The following is a 16,899-nucleotide window of genomic DNA, read 5'->3' on the forward strand; positions in this document are numbered from 1 at the left end:
CTCCCGCCGCCAAGAGGTGACAGGCGAAGACGAATACACCAGTCGAGCACTGCCAGGGTCTGCAACATCTTCAGCAGCAGCAGCAGCAGCAAGAGGAGCAGCAGCAGAAGAGCTAGCAGCACTGCCTGCAGCACCCGGTGTTGGCAGCAGCGGCGGCAGCGCAGCGCTCGAAGGCAGCAAATGGCTCTCCCGCTGCCATGCTGCTTCAGGTGCTGCACTGGGCGCCGTCAGAGCAGCAGCTTGGGGAGCTGCTGCTGCTGCTGCTGCGCCGCGGGGCAGCAGCAGAACGCGCTGCTCCTCGCTGCTGCGGCTGGGCCCGCCTGGTACGACACGCCGCCGCGGGAAGGATTCCGTGGACGGTGCTGCACACCAGCAACAGCAGCAGCAGCAGCAGCAGCAACAAACTTGCAACGAGGCAGCACGAATCGCCTGTAGAGATGTAAGTGCTACTTCTGCTGCTGCAGTTGCTGCAGTTGACGACTCACCTGCTGCGTTGTTCAGTTTTGCACCACTGCTAGTACTAATGACTGCCCTCCGCAGCCGCGCCGGCTGCTGCTGCTGCTGCTGCTGCCCAGCACCAAGTAGGGCAGCAGATGAGTCGGCATATCTCTCAGGCGACGCATAAGGCCGGTAATGCACTTTGCGTCTGCTGCTGCCGCCTCTGCTGCTGCTGCGTCTGCTGCTGCTGCTGCTGCCGCTGCTGCCCCGCCTTTGCCGCTTGGGGCTCCTCTCGCGCTCCCGTGGCTCAGTCTCGATTTCTGCAGCAGCAGGAACGCACACAAAGCAGTTGCTGCTGCTGCAGCAGCAACTAGGGCTGCTGGCTGCAGACAGGGCAGGCAGCGCGCAACTGGCACCAGCAAACAGCAGCAAACCGCAGCAACAACAACAGCAGCAGCAGCAGCAAACCGTCTTTGTAACGCCTTCTGCCTTGGAAGCTGTCCGGCCAATCCGAGGCAGCAGCATCATCGCGGGCCCTCAGAAGAACTCTGTTGGAACTCCTTTCGTGCAAAAGAGCAGTGACGCGCCGTGGAGGCTGCTGCCACTGCTGCTGCTGCTGCTGCTGCTGCTGCATTTTCCCTGCGTCTGCATACTGCGGCCGCGGCTGAAGCAGCACACGCGGCCGGCTGCTGCTGTCTTGGGAAGAGAAATCTGCCTTAGGGCCCCTCGGGGCTTCGCCGTTAACGCGAAACCAGCGCGGGGGGTTCAGCTGCACAGGCCGCCGGCTCCGCATCAGCAGTTGCTGCTGCTGCTGCTGCTCCTGCTCCTGCTGCTGCTGCTGCGGCTGCTGATCTAAAGTGTACTCGTGTACCGGCTCATTCAGGCGCTCGTGGTTCGGATTTACATGCAGCGAAACTCGGGAGGTGCTGTGTGAAGTGCCTGGAAGCCTCTTGCGAGGGTACACGTAGGGTTGCTGCTCTTGCTGCTGCTGCTGCTGCTGCTGTCGGTGCTGCTGGTACTGCGGGTGTGGCCGCGACCTCGTAGCAGGGTTGCTGCAAAGAGACAAGTGCCTGCTGCTGCGGCTTCTGCTGCCTCTTCGAGGAGCAGCAGCGGCTTCGTAGTCGGCTTCGTGGCTGCGGCTGCGGCTGCTGCTGCTGATGCTCGGGTGGTGGCGGTAGCGCTGCAGCGAGCAGCTGCTGCTGCGCCGCGGCTTCTGCACAGCAGCAACAGGGGGAGGGTACCGAGCTCGAATTCACTGGCCGTCGTTTTACAACGTCGTGACTGGGGGGCGGTCGCCCCGGCGCAGAGCAATGGCAGCAGCAGCAGCAGCAGCTGCTGCTGCTGCTGCTGCGTTTACGGCTCGGGCAGTCTCTTCATGGGCGTGCTTGTCAGCTAAGGAGCGCCACCGGCCAGACATCTTGTGACAGTTGCTGCACCAGGCGCTGCTGCTGCTCTTCCTGTTGCAGCCTGCGCTGCTGCCCCAAGGTCACTGTTGATCCCTTTACGTGTGCTGCGTCAAAGAAAATGCCCAGGAAGTCGACAAAGGAAGCTAAAGAGAAAAAAGAATTTGAGTTTGCTGCGGCAGAGCCCGGCCTCAAGATTTCAGAGCCGTTGCCTGCTGCTGCAGCTTGGGCTGCTGTTCGTGGTGCTGCTGTCGCCGGCTGGCTGTCTTGCCGGGTATGGAGGCCGGCACAAGTTGCAGTAACAAGCAGCAGAGCATTTGCATAAAGACAAAGAGTTTTTTTCTAACGAAAGGACTCACCTGATCGCCTCGGCAGCACTGGTGAGAGTAAGCCAGCAGCAGCAGCAGCTTGGGCGGCAGTGGCTGCATGCAGCAGCAGCAGCAAAAACAGCATAGCCAGGAACTGTTAATTACGGGGAAATAATTCCAAGGCTTTGCTGACCTGGTGATCATGCTGTTGAGGAGAACGCTCTAAGGCTGCTGCTGACCCTGCTGCTGCAGCTGCAGCAGCAGCAGCAGCAGACATCTGGGCCTTCTGCTTGGTAGAGGCCGCCTGTCCTTTGGGGCTCCCCCAATTTTTCTTACGAGCCCACTTGTCTCCGCACCCATAGCCAACACCGGCATGTTGGGCATGTTGGGGCGCCTGTGATGTTGTGCTGCCGCTGCTGCTGCTGCTGCTGCTGCTGCTGCTGTGCTGAACTTGCTGCCTGCGCCTCTGCGCCTGCGGCTGTCACCTTCTAGAGGACGCTGGCTCCAGCTTTAGTAATACCACGAAGCAGCGGCAGCTGCACAAGGGCTGGAGGCGGCTCCAACTGCTGTTGCTGCTGCTCTGACTGCTCTTGCTGTTGCTAGGGTCGCAGCAGCTGGCCGAGCACCTGCAGCAGCAGCAGCAGCAATAAGTGTAGCGCGAGCACATGCTGGGGCCGGGCACGGGTCCATTCGGGCCCCCACAAGCTGCCAGGTGGGAAGACGCAGCTCGCGAGAGCTTCAGCGCAGCAGCAGCAGCTTTTGCTGCATCAGCCGTGAAACGAGAAGCAGCAGCAGCAAAACAGCAAGCAGCAAGCGAGTTTCTCTTTGCTTCTTTGCGCAGCCTCAAGGTCTGCTGGAGCCGTCATGTGGGCGTGCCTTGTGGGGATGCGGCTGGGGCAGAAGCAGCAGCAGCAGCAGCTGCTGCAGCAGGCTGGCGGGTTATCTCGGCAGATTTTGCTGCTGATGGCTCTTTGTTGCTAGTTGCTGCTGTGGGCGGGCCCGAGGGGAGCTCTGCGAAACTTCTGTTAATCGATTTGAAAACCGGATGGTAAGATGCGGCAACAGCAGCTGCTGCACCAGCAGCTGCAGTAGCAGCAGCAGCAGCAGCAAGCGCAGCAGCAGCTTAAACAAGCGCACAAGAACCGCAAGAAAAGCGGAAGGTAGAGGCTGCAGGAGAGACAAAAAGGAAGATTTAGGGAGGATATAAACTCAAACATTAGATTTAAAAGGGGTAGCAGCAAATACCAAAATGAGAACCACAGCCAGGCCAAGCTGTAGTGCACGAGAAGCAGAATTGCAGTTCCAAGTGCCGGCGCCGCAGCTTCCCTGGCTCTCCTGCTGCTGTTCTTTTTCCCTCGATGAAGCAAATGCTGCTGCTGCTGCTGCTGCTGCTGTTGCTGCTGCTGCTGCAGCGTGCCCCGGGTGTATGAGTGTCCGGAAGGCGGCGTTTCCTCTGCTCGGTTTGTGGCCTTGTCAACTGCAGAGTGTCTCATTGGGGGCGCTGAAGCTGATGGTGGGACCCCCCGCTGCTGCTGCTGCTGCTGCTGTTGCTGCTGCTGCTGCTGTTGGTTGCTGTTTTGACACTGTTGGCAACCCTGTACATTTCTAAGCTCCTGGAAAGTCCAATTGGCGTTACTAGCGGCCCGTCTGAGCCAATGGCGCAGCAGAAGCCGGCTGAGCAGCAGCAACGTCGGCAGCTGCAGCTGCTGCAGCTGCGAGGGACGTAGCAGCGGTGGTCTGTTTTTGCTGCTGCTGTTGCATCTGCTGGTGCTGCTTCTGCTGCTGCTGCTGTATTCGCCGCAGCGTGCGTCCGTCTGTGGGACTTGGCCGCCGGGCGGCTTGTCTGCCCCTACCCGCTCCCCGTGCCGTGAGCTGTGCTGCAGGCAGCAAAAGTGCTGCTGCGGCAGCAAAGTTGTTCTGTGCTGCTGGCAGCAAAAGTGCTGCCCCGGCAGCAAAAACGTCCACAGCTGAGCAGCCGTAGAAGGAGAGCCAAGAGGCAGCCACAGCGCAGCAGGCACTGCAGCAACAGCGGCAGAGCAGCAACACTGCAGCAGCACTGGCGCAGCAGAGGCAGCAACGCTGCAGCAACACTACAACACTGCACTGGCACAGCAAATAGGCACGAAAACAGACGGACTGCATCACGGGGCGCCCCGTGGACTGTCCCTTTTATCTAGACTCCTGATGGGGCGGTTACTGCTGCTGCTACTGCTGCTGCTGCTGCTGCTGCTGCCCTTGCAGTCTAATAGGGTCTGAGGGCTTGTTGGCGCATCCCCGTCAGCGCCTTTTTCTGGCCAGCTGCTGCAACGCCTCGGTGCTTTTGTTTGACTTGAAGCAGAGCCAGCCGCTGGTGAGGCGCTAGTTTTGTTTGCTGCTGCTGTTTCATTCTATTATCTCTGCTCCGCCTTCTCTGCTGCTGCATGACTCAACCTCGTGGCTTCTGCACGCGTTGCCTTGCGTGTCTGAGGCCCTCGTGCTGCTCTTTTGCTGCTGCTGTTGGCTCTTGTAATGTGCTGTTCCTTCCCCCAAGTCCTTCATGTTGCCTTTTTGCTGCCCCGGGGCTGGCGGTTTCGAAGCAAAAAGCTGCACCTGCGGCAGCAAAGGGCAAGAGGCCGGGGCCACAGCTGCAGCTCTCGGGGCTTCTGTTTTGCTGCAGGCTGTCATGCAGTGCGAGAATCCCCGCCCCGCCATCGCCTTTGACTGGGAAGGGCTGGTCTTCGCGGTGGCCCGTTTCTCCACTGACGTGCGCCTAGTCAACAGCGAGCTGACCGACCTGGTGAGCTTCTGCTGCTGCTGCTGCTGCTGCTGCAGCGTTTGCCGAGCCGGGGCCCTGAATTGATGCTCCCGATTTGGATCCCCTCGGAGAGGTTGCGGCCACTGTCGTGGTGCTTTTTGTTGTGTGGTTGCTTGCCCACTGTCAGCTTTTGAGAGGTCTTCTAAGCTGCTGCTGCAGCCCCTTTTCGTGCTGCTCCTGCGGGTTGATGCTGCTGCTGCTCTAGATGCTGCTACTGCGAGCGGGAACGCAGTGGGGTTCCCGTAGAATACGTAGCAGCAGCAGCGGGTTATGCTGCTGTTGCTGTGTCAGCTGCCGCTTGGGGTGCTGCCGCTCATGCTGTCGTTTGTTGAATTCTTTTCTGTTTCCGGTGGCGGCACAACACAGATCAGGCCTTTTAATGCTATTATGTGTGCTGGTGTGGCTGCAGCAAGAATTCTCCGCATTTGACTTGTCAGCTTCATTGGACCCTGGCAGCTGCATCGCGGTGAGCATTAGTGTTGACAACTTCTTTTCATGTTGCTGTACCCCCACATTGCTGCTGCCTCCGGCTTTGGCAGGAGCTGCTTCCACAGCAGGCATTGCTGCTAGTGCTTTGGATGCTGCAGCTGCCGCGCCTAATAGAGCAGTTTTGTGCGCGGCGGAATATTTCTGCAGAGTCTTTGCTTCAGCCCCGACGGAGAAGCGATTGCTGTGGCTACGAACCGCCACCAGCTGCTGCTGGTGAATGCCTTCGAGGGCACTACGGTCAGTGGACTCCTAACTCCTTAAGCCTCGCAGGGCTCGCCTGCAGCTAGCCATTAACTAGGAACTGCTTTCTGGCTGGCTAGCTACTAGAACAGCTTTATGGCTGGCTAGCTACCCAGCCGCCCAACAGAGCAGTTCCGGGGCTGGTGCGCAACATGCAAATATGCCGCTGGGAGAAGAAGCGAACCCTGCTGAAAAGTTGATGCATGGATAGGCTAGCTCGGGCTACCTAGCTAGCTAGTAACCCAGCAGATCTCAGAAGATCCTACGAACACTGCTTACTAGCTGCTTCCCACTGTGTTTATTGTCAAGCTTGCTGCTGTCACTGTTGCTGCGCTGTTTTGCTGCAGATGGCGAGACTGTGCGAAGCGTCATTCGGCGACTTGTCGAGCGCTTGGCCCTGCACGCCTGCTTTTTCAGGCAACAGTTCGTTGCTGTTTTGGTCTCGAGGCCCCGGCCTCTTGGCCTTTCGGATGCCTCCAGCCACAGACAGCGGCGCGCAGCAGCAGCAGAAGCAGCAGCGGCAGCAACAAACAGACCTTAACACGGAGCTGCTAGTTGCTAGGCATGCGGGCCATTCAGAGCCAGTTTCTATCGCCAAGGCGTCGCCTACTCATGCGCTTGTGCTGACAGGTGAGATGGAAGCCCAAGCTGCCCGACTGCCGGTGATCTCTCTAGATCTGCAGTTAAGTATTTACTGCATTAGGTGATGAAGGAGCTCTGGGCGACCTCTTGCGTACCTTCGAACAGCAACAGCAGCAGTAGCAAACTGCACATGATATCTGTTGGCAGGTTGCCTTTTCCCGTGGTTGCTGTGTGTTCGCTGCAGTGGGTGGAGGTGTCGTTGCCCTGTGGCAGCCGGCAGTGCAGGCATAGGGAGCAGCAGCTGTTACTGCAGTTCCTACCAGTCAAAGCAGCACGGCGACGCATCAGAAGCAGCAGCATGACATCAGAAAGCAACGGGCTGCTGCAGCAGGATTCCAGCGCGGCAGGCTGTTTGCTGCTGCCGCCGCACCATGGCCTTTCGGTATTCCGTGCGAGTTGTACGCATGCCGTTGTCATTGCTGTGGAAGCTGCAGCAGAACCCTAGGTGAGGGTGGAGGGTGCTCGACTCCTGGGAGGCTAAAACTTTGAAGCTGCGGAGTTCTCAGTACCGATGCGAGCAAGAAAACATCTTTGTTGTGTGTAGCATCAAGCTCTATCAGCAGCAGCAGCAGCAACAGCAGCAGCGGCCCAGCAGCAAGAAGCGCTAGAAATGGGAACTGGAGAGGTAGCTATTGATCGTTGCGTCGAATTTACTTTGGCTTGTGTGGCTTTGCATGGAAATGAGTGGGGAGTTCGCAGAAGCAGGTCCAGGCGGTTGCGGTGGGATTTGACTGTGAACGGAGCTACTGCAAGCATCCCCTCTAAATTAGTTTTGACATCAGCATCAGTGCGAAACTGTCCGGTTCACCTGTTGAAGCCCTTCTTTTCGTTCGGCTGCTGCTGCTGCTGCTGCTGCTGCTGCTGCTGCTGCTAGGGCCTCAGGCCACATACAGCATAGATGGCTGCTTGTTCACGCCAGTGCAAACTGCAGCGAGACAGGCCACTGCTTCGGTGGACGAAATACGCGCACCGCTTTCTCACTTTGCCGTCACTGTGGGACTTTGTGGGGGTTAGGGCTAACCACAAACTAGCTTTATTTTAAGTTTTAAACACTTGAAACTGCTTCTACCGAATCTATGAGGCAGTCCACACTGCATAATCGCGTCAGGTATCTGGTAGCCTTTAGGGTATTGCATTATTGCACTTGGTGGGAGGCAAAAGAGCCCGGCAAAGGCAACTCAAAGGCAGGCAAAGGCAACGCGCGCTCTTTTTTCAAGTCTGTTAATCCAGTGTCCTGTTGACGCGCGCAGTCTTTTTTTTACGCCTGTCAATCCAGTTTCCTGCCGGCGCTGCTGTCGGGTCCTGCACACGGTGCCTGTCGCAACACCCCTTTAGGCACAGAATGCCCTGCTAGCCACTGGCTGAGTCCGCCTCTTAGGCTGCGCTCGTATTGAATTGTTTTACGCTAGACGTGACACAGGGAGAGGGGGTCAGGAGAGCACAATCGGACGGACACAGCAAACAAGCAGAAGACACCAAGCCCACAGAGGCGCAGGAAAGCACGGTATACCAGTTTTTCTGAGGAACGCTTCAGATGACGAGCAGGGTGCATCTTGTTCTCCCTTCTTAGTCTTATCCGCATGCATTTAGCCTCCGAAGCACCGCACATAAGTATCCCCAATGCACGGTAGACAGCTTGTGCAAAAGCCTCTTGGCGCTCCTCCCCAAAGCATCGAGAGCGCTCAGCAGACACAACCAACTTCACCGGCTTTCCGACTGCTCAAAAAGCTTATAACCCGGCGAAACAAACAACTAAAGCACCACTGTGTGCTCCTTGAGGTCTACTGTATTCGATCGCGCCTTGTCAGTAATAACTGCCCCAGGGTATCTATACACACCAGACCCCCTTTAGGAGACTCTTGTGCAGTCGCCAGCTTGGCTGGCTATGTCCAGACTTCTCCTTGTTAGGGAGCACTAAATTAGAGGCGGGCACCGAAGAAAGCCAACTCGCGGTTCTTTAGTCCATGCAGCCCTACAAGCTTCCCTCTTTATTCAACTCCTGTCCTAGGCTCTAACCTCCCGAGGCTGAGGCGTGAGACGTTCACTTTTCCCCTGCGGGGCTTGCGCTCGAAAACCCGTGCTCTGCAACTCAAACTTTCAGCAGCAGAAAAATTGATCCCTAAAGAGAGTACGGTCCAGTGCTGTCTTTGCTCTCAAAATAAAGGCACAGATTAAGAGATCCTTACGACTACTGCTTCTAAAGAGCCTATAGGTCTTCTGATGCACTGTGCACCGAGGCGAAAGAGACTCAGGCTCCGTGCTCTACTTGGAGCTTCTCACAGCTCTTGTAAGGATCTAAAGCCGCAGCTGGGTTTCCATTGATTCGGTAGGGCCTATTTGCCCATGCGGTGTGGGGCCGCTGGGCCCCACATAGCTCTGGTGAATCCAGCTTGGCGCCGCCGGTCTTATCTGTGTGCTCTGTAGACCTCTAGGTAGCAGCAGAGAGAGAAAGATTGCTTGAGGTGTTTCCTTCCAAGCGCAAGTGGACGAAGGCTGCGCTATTTCAGAGTGTATGCGGCTGGGGAAGCGCTGCAAGGCAGCAGTGGCTTGTGCGTGCCCGTGCTGCGGGTGAAAGTGGATGCCAAAGATGAAACACAAGCAAAATGAGCTCCCGTGTGCTAAAAATGAGCGGTAAACATGCTAAAATTTCACTAAAGAGCGACCCAACTTCCCGCAGGCAGCGGCTAGCTGGCACGTTAGGACGCGTGTAGGCGTGGATCCCTAAGTGGGTAGCCGTGGTGGTGCTGCAGTGGGGATCTCTCGCTAACTTCAGTGTCAATAGGCGTTGGTCTATAACAACATTTCATGTTTGAGGTTATACTGCATTTGGGAAAACCCAGAGTGTAGGGAAGGCGTCCCGTGCCAATGCTCCATGCCATGTGCAGCAGGAGCAGGCGGCGGGTCCTGAAGATGGCACGGCGCGCAGCGCAACAGCTGCTCAAGGTGTGCGGCTGATATTTACAGATTATGGAATAGAAATTAAATTGCACTTATTAACATATCAACCTGGCCAGGGCTGTAGAAAAGCCTCCGGGGAGTCCTTGCTCCCCCGCCGCCCCCCTCCGTGCCGGGCGAGTTCGCGCACCAGACCACCCAACGGTGCACCCCAACGAGAGAGGGGCTGTTTATTGCAAGGGCTTTTGTGCGTTTCCGCGTTACTTCACTTTGTTTCCTTGTGGGGGACCGTCAAACGAAGCCACTACCTCAGTAGGGGCAGCTCTCTCCTTAGGCAACCCCAGGAAGCTGCAGCTATCGATAGGCCCGGGCGGAGCCGATCTCTCTGAGGGGGGGCGTTGGTTCTTCCGTTCGTTGCTAGCCGAAATAGTACCCTCGTGGAAGTCCATTTGTGCCCTTATAAGCCTGCAAAGGAGAAACCCCAGCACTGCTACTGCTTCTCTCGCTCAAGGGGGCCACGCCTCTCCTCCCAGGAGGAGGACTATTGGAGGCGCAGCACCACTGACCCCCTTTGAAGCAAAAGCCAGTGCTTCTGCCACATTAATTCGACTCAAGCTACTTCCTTGATCCCAGTAACCAAAAAGAAGGAAGGCCTTCAACCCGCTCGCCAGCTGCTGCCGGTGCAGCTGGGGCTACCACAGCAGCAGCCACAAGGCAGCTGCAGCTCAACGCCAGTCAATCACAACAGCGGCAAAAAAAGAGCAGCTCTGAGACCAACAAATAATGGCCAATTCGGGACTTTGACGTTAGCCTGCGACGGTGGTGCAGCTACGCCGTCACTGTATGCGTTCAGCATTTACGTAGAGCTAGCGTGTGTATTTAGCGCGTTTTGGCTACCTCAGGCTTAGCATTCCAAGCTCTCCTTGCTGCTCCGCTGTGGTCCTTTTTAACCCCATTGCCGTGGGATTTCACGATCCCAGCTGTCTGAGTTTGAGTAGTACGAGGATGAACACCACGCGCAGAAGCCCCGTGCAGCCGTTCTAGGGAGCCACGCAAGAGCAGGGAAAGCGGTAGCAGCAGCAGCAGCAGCAGCAGAAATAGCGCGAGGAGCAGCAGGACTTTATTCGCACCTTTTCTTCCCGGGTAATGCTGGCTAGCGGGCATCTCCGACTGGGTCCACCCAGCCCAACCCGGAGCCCTGGGGAAACCCCAGAACACCCTGGAATGGAGGATGGAAGACACCATGGGGTTGCCTCGAGGGGGGCCCCGGGCGCGGAAGTTGAGGGCGGCGGCTGCGGCATTTGGTGGTCCGCAAGTCCCCAGACGCTTTCGTCCTCCGCTTCGCTGGAGGGGGCCCCTACTCAGACGCCTGGGGGTGGCCCCCTTTCCCCCACGGCAGCTGCTGTGCCGTGTTCCCCTCACTGGGGCTCAGGCTCTAAACAGATGGACTTAAGTTCAGACCAACGCCTATCTCTCTTGAGCACAGCGAGCGATAGCACTGCTGTTTCTATCCTGACGGGCGCCCGGCCTAGTTCTCCTGAAGGGCTCTCTGGGGGCCCCCCAAGGGGGTCACCTTCTTCTCTAAGCCAGGAGATGCCTCTAGGGGAGGAACAAGGCAGGCTGGAGAGCCCAGGGGCTTGCATGCGATCTTTTCACAGTGCCAGCTACCAGGAAAGTCTGTCGCACTCATTTTCAGAGTTGCATCAGCAGGTTGTGGTGCTTGCGTCCGATCAGAACCACCGCCATCCGCCGCAGGTGCAGCAGAACCACCCGCCGCTGCAGGAGCAGCAGCAGATGCAGAGCTGTGTTTCTGCAGCAGCAAACTGCGGCCTCACCAAGCAACAAGTACCTCACCTTGTCGCTTGCGAAATTGAAGACAGCGAAGAACGAGACTCTTCTCAAGACAAGCTCGCCCAGGTGGCCCGTCTTTGCTTTGAAGACGGAACGTATGGTGGTCGTGCCCATCAGCAACTGAAGGCACAACTGCAGCCTCAACAGCACCAGACGCAGAACCAAGGCCTCCGCAGCTGCCTCTCTGTCCCTTCCAGCCAACCAAAACGTAGTAGGGACACTGCCGCCAGCCATTTTGCCTTCTTTGGGCTGATAATTTGATGCTGCTACTATCCGCTCCTCCCTGAATTTAATTTCCATTGATTTTGCCATTTTTCTTGTTACTGCTTCATGGAGGCACGCATTTTTATTTCTCTGTCTGTGCTGCTGCTGCTCAGGAGAAGACGAGCTACCAATTGCACCAACATCACCTGATTCCGCGCAGCAGCAGCAGCAGCCGGGGTCTTCATGTGGCGGCGACGCCAACAGCGAAGGGTTGCTGAGATTTTCAAGCGACTCTGTAGTGGATGCGCTTCTCTCTCTATTGCAGCAACGCCCAACTGAACAGCAGCTCGACTTGCAGCAGCAGCAGCAGCGGCAGCAGTTGCTGCAACAGCAGCAGCTCGCCCTTGCGTCTCGTTGCTGGGATTTACCCACGACGGGGCACGCAGTCGTTGAACAGAGTTTGTCTCCTGCCGATGCCCAGCGGCGAGGAAACACACTGCATCACCTGTCCGCTGAAGGAGGCGCCGACGCATCTGAGTCCCCGTTGCTTCTGCTGAAACAGCAACAGCATGAGGATCCACAGCAACAGCAGCAGCTGCATCCGGGGCAATATGATACCACAGACATGCGAGAACTCCACCTAGCGGAGCAGCGGGCAGTCCCGCTGCTTCGTCAGATGCTTGGGGATGAAAGCGACAGCAGCGCCCTTCCAGGGCGCACCGAGACAGTACAGCAGGGGGCCTTTCAGCCACAGGCCGTTTTCCAGCTACTTCAGCAGTTTGGGAACTGTGGAACGATGGCTCAAGTCGCTTTGGCTTTGCAGCAGCAGCAGCAAGAGACAAACATCAAGCGCATCGCGGAAAGCCTTGGCCTGCTGGACTTCAGCGACAAGAACTGCAGCAGTGGTACAGCAGGCGCTGCGGGATCCGATATATCTGCTGCCTCACTTGTGAACCAGGAAGAGAAGCAGCAACAGCCCCTGATGCTGGATAGGGAGCAGCAGCTCATGATGATGCGCACATCCCCAAGAAGAGCAAGCGAGACAGCGGGAGAGTGCCGGGGGAGTGGAGGGGGCCGTCAGCGGCGGCGTAGGGAGAGGCGGAAGGAGGGACGATATTCTGTACCACCTGCTTCAGGGGTAGATTTTGTAAATTCATTTGTGCTTGAAGCACCCAGTCTCCAGCGCCTCTTCACAACCCCTTAGTTCCACCTTCAAGTCTGCGTTTGCATGCATTTTTTCGACATGGCACTAGGTGAAGCGTAGCAACCCTGCTGTAATGTAATCTTCACATATTAGGTCTTTGCATCCAGAGCTTGCGTGCGGTGTGTGCCGAAGCTTGAGGGGACAGCGCTATCATCGAGCTGCAGCTTACTTCTAGAGGAGTGCAGACTCAACGCAAGGGATCTCACCCCCCAGGAGCTGAGTTCAGTCCTTGTACGTTTTTCTCGCTGCTGTTTCTACTGTCTCCAGTGCTGCACTTGCTGCTATAGCACCTGTTCTTGCGGAAGATGTGGCATTTATTGTTGGCTTTACGTTTGTTGCCGCAGCTGGAGTTCTCCACCAATGCCTTGGGGTCTCGAATCATTGTGCAGTTGCTTGACAACACAACAGACGATGCCAGGCGGCTGATGCTGACACAGTTGCTGCCTCACGTCCGTAACCTCGCAGCAGACATGGCTGGCAACTTCATCATACAGAAGCTTCTCGACATCTGTCAGTCGGAATGCTGGTGACGATTAAGCTGCAGCGTCCATCCTTTATTTCATGTGCCGCTGTTGCAGCACAACCGTGCAGTTGCATTTGCCCAGCTCTTTCAGCCGCAGTTTCTGCTATTTTCTTTGCTAATGCTGAGCCCAAGGCCGAAGCTGGGCACTAGCTTGAGAGAAAGCACGCCATCGGGGGATGCGACTACTTTTGCTGTGATCAGGCCCTCCTGAAGAAAAAAAAATGCTGCACGGCCAGCTGGTGAAGGACGTTTTGAGGCTCTCGCTGCGCACTTACGGTTGCCGCGTCATACAGAAAGCACTTGATGTTAGTTTCGAAACTGTAGCTTCCGTTTCTGCTGTTGTGGCTGCTGCTGCGTTTATGGGCTGCTGCTGTTGGAATGCACCGGAAACACTTCACGTGCCACGCACAATGCAAACGTACTTGCGTTGCTTAGATAAAAAGGGTCAAATCTAGCCAGTCAGCACTCTCAGCTGCTCTGTTACTGCAGAGTTGATGGTGTTTCTGGTGTTTCTGGTCTCAGGTTCTTGATGACGAGGATAGAGTGGCTGTCGCCAATGAGCTCCATGGCAACGTGTTAACTTGCATTGGCGACCAGAATGGTAAGCTTGCTGATTTTTCAATCGTTTTTCTCCGCTTCGTTGGAAGTGTCGCAGACTAAGCACCTTGCAAAGTGTACGCCGTCTCCTTGTGTCTAAATTATTTGCTATACATGACCACTGCTTTCCTTGTATAACGCAAACTCACACAGTGAAGTCTTAGCTTGTTGTGCATTAGGATTGCTGTGACTTCTATTAGGAAATCATGTCATACAAAAGTGCATCGAAAGACTTCCTAAGGGAGGCGCCCAGTTCGTGCTGGACGCCATAGCCGGGCAAGAAGCAGCCCTTGCGTCACACTGCTACGGTTGTCGAATAATTCAAAGGCTGGCGGAGGCTTGCGACATAAAACAAATTGTCAGCAGATTCACAAACGAAAAATTTACAGATACAACTCCTTTCAATTCTTCCGTTTGTCTCCCCGTTTTCGATTCATTTCACATGACGAAGAGCTCTTCCCGCCACTTTCGCCTCACTTATTAATCCTGGTTGGCTTCCGGGTCTTCACAACTTTCTCCAGCGCTTTTTCTTGGTGTGCTTGCAGTCGCCGATGCTAGATGCTGTGATGGCTTCCCTGCGCTCTTTGGCCGAAGATCAGTTTGGCAACTACGTCATCCAGCATTTGCTGGAATATGGCAGAGAACAAGACAAGCAGTAAAGCAGCACCGCTGCAGGAAAAACACAGATGGTTGAGGGCAGCGAGAGCACGAAGCAGCCGCAGCAGTGGCATCAATAGGGGCAGGGACGGAAAAGTTTCTCGTTGTGTATACTTTGCGTATTTTGTGGTAGCTGCAGAGAAACACGAAGCTTCCGAGGTTTCAGTGTGCCCCTATAACGCACGGAATGTGCATTACTGCCTTCAAGAGACTGGCCTGTTTTGTTTGTGTACTTTCTTGCTGCCTTCAGAGAAATCGTGGCATTGCTGAAAGCTAACCTCTCCAAGCTCGCTACCCAGAAATACGCATGGTACGCCATGATTGAACTTTCCGCTTTTGTAGAGCTACAGTGGCCCACCTGGCGTGCATGGGGGCCGTAAACTGCCACTGTGCCTAGTAATAAAGCGTATGTTGTATGTCTCAAAATTGTCGTACACTTGAAAGATATCGAGTTGCTGCGTTGTGTGGTCCTGCGACTGGTTGCAGCAATGTTGTGGAAAGGGCTTTAAGCCTTAACACACTGGGCCGGGCCCAGTCCGAGTTAATTGGTGTCGCTTTGCAGCCAGACCCCCAGTGAGTAGTTGTCAGGTGGTGCGCTTTCAGTGTTCGTGCATTATTTGCGTAGTCACCACAATTGGCTGTTACAAGAACTCACTGAGGGTTGGGCTAGTGTAAGGATTGTGCAAAGCCACAGTATGCCAAATGGCGTGTGGTTGTGTTTGAGTGTACTTAGAAATGGAGCACCTGTAACGGCTCTGATGCTCGACCGGTACGGCAACTATGTTGTCCAGCGTATGGTGGAGGTAGCAGAGGGACAGCAGCGGGAACAGCTCTTCCGACGCCTTCTCGAGCAGCTGCCACTTCTCCGAAGCTGCACTTACGGTGAGTCATACCTGATTGGCGTGCAGAAGAACTTGAGTAAACCAGTGCCTGCGTTTTAATGTTAAGTACCCTGAAGAGGCCTATCGCAGCTATCATGACAAGCACAATAAGCTTTCACGTGCCACCCGTGGCCCTATCGGAATTGGTTGTGTACATTTTTGTATTTGCAGGAAAGCACATCGTTGCTGCCTTGGATCGCCTTGATATTAGCGGCGGCTGTTCTGGTGAGGTGCCGGTGTCTACACCGGTCGGCAACGCGGCAGCGGCGGCGCTTCCAGTAAGGCGACGCGGGTCAACACTGCAGCCGCAGCATCAACAAACAGCACTTGCCTCTCCAGGCCGGCGCAGGACTGTGCCCCAAGAGCAACGCAGCCAGCGGCAAGGACGGAAGCAGCAGAAGCAGCAGCAGTCGTCTCCCCGAATGGGAGCCAGACCAAAGGCAACGAAGAATGAGGGAGGCCCACAGGAGACCTTTGACGGACTTCTAGACCGCAGCCTTCCTAAAGGATGGCGCAGCTCAAGGAAAGCCGCAGGAGTCCAGCGCAACCTTTCCGCTACGGCTCCTGCGGGAGCAATGCAGCAAAAGCAGCAGCAGCAGCTGTTCATGTTGCTGGACGGGCGGCGAGAGTCAGCTGAAGGAAGTCCTGCTGCGTACAATCTCGGAACGAAAGGCTCCACAGCAATGGCAACAGCTGCTGCACGGCTGCTGTTGACCGACACTCCGCAACAGGCTACTGCAAAGCAGAACGTGGCAGGAGTTGAGGGTCTGGGTCTCTCATCTGAGTTGCCTGTCAGCCCAACGCCTGTCGGATTCAAGGACCAGGGGCCTTCTGGCGATGTAGTGACGGAGCCCATTGTGCTCGGAGGAGTTCGTAGTAGCGGAAGCTCCGCATCCACCAGCAACAATTCCCTGTCAGATCTGCTGGGAATATGGGGGGGACATCAGCAGCCTTCTCTATGCAATAGTGCAGATGGCCGGAATCCTGCAGTGCCTTTTGAAGGACCCGTAGGCGAGCAAACGGACGGTCTTGCAGGAAGGCAAGATGAATGGGAATGGGGGAAAACTCCCCTGTTCTTCCACCAACCTTCGCCCCCAACTTGGTGACCTTCACGGCCGTTGAGGCAGCTGCAGCAGCTCCAGCGTCAAGTGTAGAAGATGCAACAGTAGCTACTGCGCTTCGCCGTGACAAATTAATAGATCCAGCTGCATCGCAGCTTCAGCAGCAAAAGCATTTGCCGAACTACAGCGTTTTTCAATGAGGCAACAATGGAGAGTTGAGAAAGAGCGGCAACCCCAGCGTAGGCTGTAGCAGCTGCGGAGGCAGCAGCAGCAGCAATGGACTGAGAAGCCTGTTTCGCCATGTACCAACAGCAGCTGCCCCTTCTATACGGCTATAGCAGAACCAGCGAGACAGGCATTTGAGGCTGTGCGCCTCAGTTCTTCAGACTGTTCGATCACAGCGTAAGAGAGGTTGAATCTACAGGCGCTTCCAGAACAGGTGTAGATTCCGACGAAGGTGGCAGTTGTGGCTTGCCCTTCTAGGGACTGGACAGTCACAGCATGTGTGGGGAGCCACTACGTAGCGTACGGAGCCTTTTGCTCCCATACAACTAATTTCCGTCAGATGAGTCGCCGGAGGAGGCCTGTAAGGGACATATGCCCTTAAGGTGGCCTAATGTGTGCGTCGCCAACAGAGCCAGAAGGGCCCGGGGGAACAGACAACCACGGGGACAGGGGTGCTAGCTTCTCAACCTAGATCTACCACCAACAT

The 16,899-nt window shown here is 56.1% G+C and overlaps 3 protein-coding genes across 3 annotated transcripts in view; 2 read left to right on the forward strand and 1 right to left on the reverse strand.

Moving 5' to 3' along the window:
- The window catches only part of ETH_00035060 (uncharacterized protein), a gene marked incomplete at both ends in the record, with an annotated part of 2,049 nt that extends 194 nt beyond the window's left edge, over positions 1–1,855 (reverse strand). Inside the window, 4 exons of the mRNA XM_013375922.1 lie at positions 135–362; positions 486–758; positions 907–1,651; positions 1,787–1,855. Of these exons, the coding sequence (XP_013231376.1) occupies positions 135–362; positions 486–758; positions 907–1,651; positions 1,787–1,855 (1,315 nt within the window). The remainder of the gene's footprint in view (positions 1–134; positions 363–485; positions 759–906; positions 1,652–1,786) is intronic.
- Positions 1,856–2,814: 959 nt separating this feature from the next.
- On the forward strand, positions 2,815–6,545 carry ETH_00035065 (WD-40 repeat-containing protein, putative; the record flags this gene model as incomplete). Its single annotated transcript, XM_013375923.1, has 9 exons — positions 2,815–3,197; positions 3,562–3,662; positions 3,953–4,016; positions 4,391–4,499; positions 4,806–4,925; positions 5,353–5,409; positions 5,580–5,669; positions 6,020–6,302; positions 6,499–6,545. The coding sequence occupies 9 exons, from the start codon at positions 2,815–2,817 to the stop codon at positions 6,543–6,545; spliced, it is 1,254 nt and encodes a 417-aa protein (XP_013231377.1).
- Positions 6,546–10,433: 3,888 nt separating this feature from the next.
- Positions 10,434–16,232, forward strand: ETH_00035070 (pumilio-family RNA binding repeat domain-containing protein, putative; the record flags this gene model as incomplete). Its single annotated transcript, XM_013375924.1, has 11 exons — positions 10,434–11,271; positions 11,438–12,402; positions 12,813–12,978; positions 13,193–13,296; positions 13,514–13,592; positions 13,789–13,946; positions 14,134–14,243; positions 14,496–14,555; positions 14,732–14,818; positions 14,979–15,127; positions 15,298–16,232. 11 exons carry the CDS (start codon positions 10,434–10,436, stop codon positions 16,230–16,232), a joined length of 3,651 nt encoding a protein of 1,216 aa, XP_013231378.1.
- Positions 16,233–16,899: the final 667 nt, after the last annotated feature.

Source organism: Eimeria tenella, genomic scaffold, assembly GCF_000499545.2.
Source record: "Eimeria tenella Houghton genomic scaffold, Eth_scaff30, whole genome shotgun sequence".
NCBI lineage: Eukaryota > Apicomplexa > Conoidasida > Eucoccidiorida > Eimeriidae > Eimeria > Eimeria tenella.